Source organism: Apaloderma vittatum, unplaced genomic scaffold (genome assembly GCF_000703405.1).
Source record: "Apaloderma vittatum isolate BGI_N311 unplaced genomic scaffold, ASM70340v1 scaffold8617, whole genome shotgun sequence".
NCBI classification, from domain to species: Eukaryota; Metazoa; Chordata; class Aves; order Trogoniformes; family Trogonidae; genus Apaloderma; species Apaloderma vittatum.
The window spans coordinates 1-6,258 of NW_009725670.1; the positions used below are offsets into that span (position 1 = coordinate 1).

The 6,258-nt window shown below is 39.2% G+C and overlaps 1 protein-coding gene across 1 annotated transcript; it reads left to right on the forward strand.

Annotated features, from left to right (window-relative positions):
* Positions 1-3,148: 3,148 nt before the first annotated feature.
* LOC104276604 (protein FAM89A-like) lies at positions 3,149-3,307 on the forward strand (the record flags this gene model as incomplete). Its single annotated transcript, XM_009872986.1, has 1 exon — positions 3,149-3,307. A coding segment is annotated over one exon (159 nt), but the record flags the coding sequence as incomplete, so codon positions are not given.
* Positions 3,308-6,258: the final 2,951 nt, after the last annotated feature.

Here is a 6,258-nt window from a genome sequence, read left to right on the forward strand (position 1 = left end):
GCTCTGCGGCGTCCGATTGGACCTGACACCCGCCTTAAAATACTGTCCTTAAAAAAACCCAACAAACCTAAACAAAAAAAAATCCCCGGAACACGGCGAAGCATCGGCAGCGATTCATTTCAGCGTGAGCGAAGTGCAATTAAGCAGGTTTTTTTGTTTCAGGACCTTGTTTTGGTTGCGCAGCGCGGCGTTTCTGAGCGAGTTTCCCCCGGGCGACCTGGCGCACCTTTTGATTAAACGTTGATTTGGGTGTTGGTGCCGGCTGCAGTTGTAATGACTAACAATAACCTCGGCGCTGCACGCTTAGCGTTCTGAAACGCACAGAAACATTCTGAAACACGTTGCTCAAAATCTGCTCCTTTGGAGGCCTTTTTCTCAGGGCAAAGAGGTGTTTGAGCGCAAGGAAGACCTTTCTGTGAGTTTAGAAGGACAATTTAGCCTGCTGAAATCTTAGTCTGCCACCAGTGTTTCAACAAGTAGTTCAAATACGGTTTGAAGCAGTCTTAAAACTGTGCATTAGAATTGCCAGTTTGCACTGGAGCACTGGAAGCACAAGTGGCCGTTGACCGCTGGGGCATTGTCCTCCAGTGCTTTAAGGGGATCTTAGCAGCCTTAATCCTTTCCAGAAAAGCAAAGATAACTCGTTATAAAAGTCTAATCTGGTTTTCCTAATGGAAAAATCAAATTAGATGCGTGTTAAAGTCATTTGACAAGTGGACTTCCCCTTTGATACTTTGTTATCCTTGATGGTAATTTGATAAGATGCTTCTGAAGGAAGAAAATACCTCTGATCACATCAAAGACTTTCAAGCAACAGTCTCCTTGGTTCCAGGTGTACTTTTTTGTGGCATGTAAAAATTAAAGAGATTCTTGTGTGCTAATAGGCTGCCTTTCATCAAGTAGATAATGACGCTTTATTATTTATATTGCACCCTCTTTCCTTCATCAATCAAAGATAGCATTTGTACTGAGTAATGAGCTTGCTTTAAATTTTCAGTAGTGAATGAGGAAGAAACGTGTAGCAGCATCTTTCCCTGCATGATCAAGCAAGGTGCTATGTGTATAAGTTTTTAAAATGAAAAAGCAATGGATTTAGATGCTTTGGAGAGAGATGGAAGAAAGGAGAGATCGCTTCAGAACTGTGATCCTCAGCAATAGAGCTGATTGCATGGGTCTGTGCATTACAGGTTGTCTTGCAGGTGCTGTAATAAAACTCTAGAGACAAAAGCAGACTGGCTGAGATTAAAACCTTATGTTTGTTCTAGAAGGTCTGGACCTCAGGGATCATACTTGAAACTTGTAAAGAGCTAGAGGCTGCATTTTTCTTAGTAGACTTACTGTTCTTGTTTGATTGACACTAGTGGCAGCTGCAGAAAAATAAGATATGAAATGTAGCCATTCTTCACCACAGTCTTGTCCTTCAGACATTTAGCTCTGATGCAAGTCTGCCTGGTGGGTCTCATGTTCATGTATCATAGCATTAAATGCAGCTTCTCAGCATCCTTCCTTACCTGAGACAAGCAGTTTGTTTAGGTGGGGCAAGCCAAACTTCATAGACTGGCATCTCCAAAGGTTGACTTTATTCTTGGACAGGTAAATAGCTGTTAGCTTACCAAGTCTGAAGAAATTGCTTTAGCAGGACTAAATGGAGGGCTCTGGATATGGTACAGATATGATCCTTTTGTTTTACCCTCCAGCAGTCTTGTTTGATTGGTTTGGTTTTGTTTTACAAATTTTTGCAGAAGGAGATTTGCACAAGTGCTGGTTTCCTCTTATGGAATAGAGAGCCAAGAGTAGCATGTGCTTCCTGCAGAACGCATACTTAAACAGCAAGGGGAGAGAAAGTTGTCGTGTATCTTCCATCTTCAGAAAAAGCAGCTGGTAGGATAGATCAACAATGCTGAAGGAAGATCTTCATGCTAGGTTTCTGTGGTTTTCTTGTGTGCCGAGTGTGTCTGTCCTTAGGATTTAGACATGTAAGTTAGAGATTTTTAAGGTAAGAGTTCTCATTCTAGGTAAAATGTAGCCTGGCTTTCAGGCCGCAGTAAGGGCTATTAACATTATTATTTTTTTTTTCCTCTGAACATGAGTTGTAGCAAAAACTTGTATTTGATGAAACTGAGATTCACTAGGAACAGCCTGTCACTTTAACACTTATTTGAAAATTTATGCAGAAATGACTGCTTGTTGAAAATGTTAAATTGGGTAGTGGTTTTAATTTACTGCAAGACAAAACCTAGATTTAATTTGATCTGACTTGGATAGATGACACTATGAAACGAATTTTTCATTTTGTTGCCAGAGAGAGAAACTGCTCTTAGTTAAATAAGTAGCTTTTTTTTGCTTTGTGGTGCAAGGTACTGGTCTTGTACTTGACATAAAGATGCAGGCTACAAGGAAAACTTCTTCAGATGTTGTTCCAAATCTTTAATTAGCTCTTGAACTAATGTTTTAGAAGTAAAAGGGACAAAAATATTTTGTGCTTGATTATTAATCAAGTTTGTTCTCGAGTAGCACTTGAAAATACCCTGAAGGTTTGCAGGCTATAATGTATGTCCTTATCTCAGTTCTGCTTTAGTTTTGCTGCCTACATGTCCCATGCTGTGTTGTGCTAGACATACCTAGCCTTGTCAGATGCCTACGTATGTTGATACAGAAAATTATAGTAGAAGATACTTAGCTGGCAAGTGGAAAACCAGCCAGAGCTCTGTTTGCAACTTTTAATCCAGGCTGTTTTAAACAAAAAACAGAGAGACTCTGATACTGTGTGAAAAAGATGTGTGAAAGACACACAGTGTTACTGGAAAAGTATGTCTCTTGCGTAATGAGGAATATGGAGCTTATGAATTTATCTGTAACGCTTCAGATAGGAGTAGACTGCAGGGCATTGTAAGGTGACAGAATCTTGAAAAACACTTTGCTCGTGTTCTGCTGTATTGCATCGCATTGTTCCTTGTTCTTTTGCCCAGTTTATCCCGTGGAGAGTCTGTTACTTTAGAAAATGAATTATGCTTCCATGCTTCATAACTGTTCAAGATGGAAAGAAGCTTGATCCTCTTGTTTAGCAATGAAAGGTATATAGCATTATACTGCCAGTAAAATCAAAATTGTAATACTGTTTATTTGTTTGAATTCTTTCCCCCTTCAGGTTGGCCTTCGGCAGCTAGATATGTCATTACTGTGTCAGCTGTACTCCCTGTATGAATCAATTCAAGAATACAAAGGTGCCTGCCAAGCTGACTCTAACGCAGACTGTACGTATGCTCTGGAAAATGGTTTTTTTGATGAAGAGGAGGAATACTTCTAGAAGCAGGAAGATTCACCTCCAAGCTGGCCGAGGTTCTCTTGTCCTTCTCTCCCTGTGACACACCTCAGCAAGTACGACTGGAATCTGTATGGATCCCTCTTCCCGAGAAGGAACACCCAGCTACCCCGAGTTGTGTTAAATTCACTATTTTAACAGGCTGTCAGTACAAGTTACACATGCAAATACCACTTGAGGAAAGTGCTGTACTCTAACTTTTGAAGAGTCCTCAGATATGCTTGACAAGAGTTTTCAATTTAATTTGCAAGGTGGGTGTTTTCAACTTCCAAACGTTGGTAGCTTATAACTGGAATTTTAATCGTAGAAGAGAGCAGCGACTTCCTGAGTTGTATTAGCTTTGTGAGGGTGCAGGGAAGCCTCCGCTGTGTTGTAAATAAGTATAGGTGATTTTTTTGGTCAACGATATTGATAAATGCATTTTTGAACAGGCATCTGGAAGCACGCACGTCCTCAGCTCTACTAAGCTAGTTCTGCTCTTACCAGCTGCATCCAGTCTTGTACTGGGTGGATTGTTTACACAGTTTAATTTTTTTTTCTTCTCCTTAAGCTAATTTGGACTTTTCCTTATTCCTAGCTTACAAACTCTACATGTGGTAGTGAATGTTATCAGCAGGTTTTTTTCTGTTGATCTGATTCACTTTCTTGGTACTGTCACTTAGCACTAATTTCTATACTGTTGTCTGGATTTCTCACATCAGCATAGCTCTTTGATCTGCTAAACTCTGTTCTGAAATGCTTTGCTTAGCTTTTACTGTATGGCATAGTAAAAGCACAGATTCAAACATAGTCTGTCTGCCACTGTGTGGCTTGGAATAACATGAACTCTTGTGCAAGTGTTCTTGATCATATGAAGAACAAGGAAACCTCTCATATGACACAATGGGACAAATTGCAATATTTTATACTGGGTGAACTTCGTTTCTGCAAGGTAGACTATAGCTCTTTTTAAAAATGCAAAATAAGTATTTTGAGCACATACTTTGCATATGTTAAAACTTTTTATACTAACTTGTTCTCTGATGTGTAACTTATTTTTGTTTTCAGAACTTACTAAGGCACTTGATTAAGTTTTTATTATTTCATAGCGTGTACATGTAATGCTTAATCAGCTTGGAAAATGAGTTGCCAACTATCTGAGTCTTCACGCCTCCCTATTTTAAGTCAAATCAGCTCCCAATGCAATTTTCATTTCTTAACTTTAATTCTAAAGATTGCTGTAAAGCACAGTGCCTGAATCTTGACACACGCTAATAATTAAGGGCTTAAATCTCAAAGGGTTTTTGCATGGTTCATGTCTGGCACGCGCACGGTTTACAGAAAGAATTGGAAAACACGTTCTGGGGTAGTTCCTCTCTTAGTTTTTAGCAAAGGCTAGGATGTTGCAGTGTAAAAGCCAAGGGACTTCCAGGGTGGAAATTTTGTGCATTCCCCTTAAAACCAGCTTATTTTAGTGGAATTTAAAAGGCCACAGGAGTAAAGACTGTGCTGTAATTGTGTATGTGTTCTTACCTAGTCTGTGGCAATGGTTGGATTTTTTTAAATGTTAGTTCTGGTCTGATTACTTCACTCACCCAAATCTGAAACGAATGATAAGGCAAATGCAGAAAATCCAAATGGCTTCATCTCTATTTAAGAAGTTGTGTATGTATGTGTGCATATACACAGGAATATATATACATACATATGTCAATACAACTTTATGCTTTGACTTAAGAATGTATCAGCTTTGAATATTATTTGCTGTGCTTTTTCTAGTCTGTTTGAAGTACTGCTATTTTCTTGCTCTTTCCCCCCCAAAATAAAAAGCATGATGTTTAGCATAACTTTTTAATGTTGTGTGTATTTTAATCTACCATTTTAGTGAATCCAAACCCTCCCCTCTTCCCAGCCTCCCCCTAAAAAGCCTAGGACTGGATCGAAGCAAGCAGTTTTTGAAATGTCAGTGGAAAAGCTTCTACCTGCTTATATTTGGAATGGAAATTTCCTACTTCTTTGCCTTAATTGTATTTTACTTGTTTTTAAATTCAACAGAGAAAATCCTGTCTCTACAAGAATTAGGGATTCCATTTTACAAATCTTTACACAGTGCTGTTCATTAGTATTCCCTGGGGAGAATGGACTTGAGCACAGTTCACAGTACTTGCTCTTATATAAATGAAGCTTAAAAAGTAAAATTATTTATGTTTCTAATTTTAATGCAGCATGCTTGTGGGGTGGGGAATATGGAAAGTTTGGCTGGTATTCGCCGTACCAAGAGAAGTGTGAAAATCTGTGTTGTAAAAAAGTATGGATTGTTAGGACTTGCTGAGTTTTAAGCACCTTGTCTCTTTTAATAACACCTTCTTGCATGGAAGAGAAGTTATAGTCTATATTCTTACGGTAAATTCAATCACTGTGAAGGCTGACTAGCTAGGCAAAGGTTTTACAAACAGTGTATTTGTTATTAAGTCAATAAACAGTTGTTCCATAGGCAGATTTCTGTGCCTGGTGTTGCAGTTTTGAGCTTTATCTCTTTACCACATTGTAACAGGGAAACAGGGAAATTGCTTTGAAAGAGAGATGCCTGGCAAGGAAGTGTATCTTAAATATTGAGTATGTTACATGTAGCTTCAAGTCTGAGTTTGGTCCAGTGTGTGACAGTATGAGCTGTGTTACTGCAAAAGCTTGCTACCCTCGGCCCAAACCACACACCAACAACCATCCTTTGCCTGTTTTTACTCCATAACCCCAGTTTGAATTAAGGATACCTTTTAAGAGTATAATGAAAGAAACTCTTGAAAACTTCCCTATGTGGTGAATATAGCACAGCTCCTTCAGTCCCACACGGCACAGCCAGCTTAGCCAGTATGGAGTGGGCACAGGACAAGACAGATTTACAAGGAAACGAGGATGGTCAGGCTTCTGCTGCTCAGAGATGGAAAACTGTGAGTACA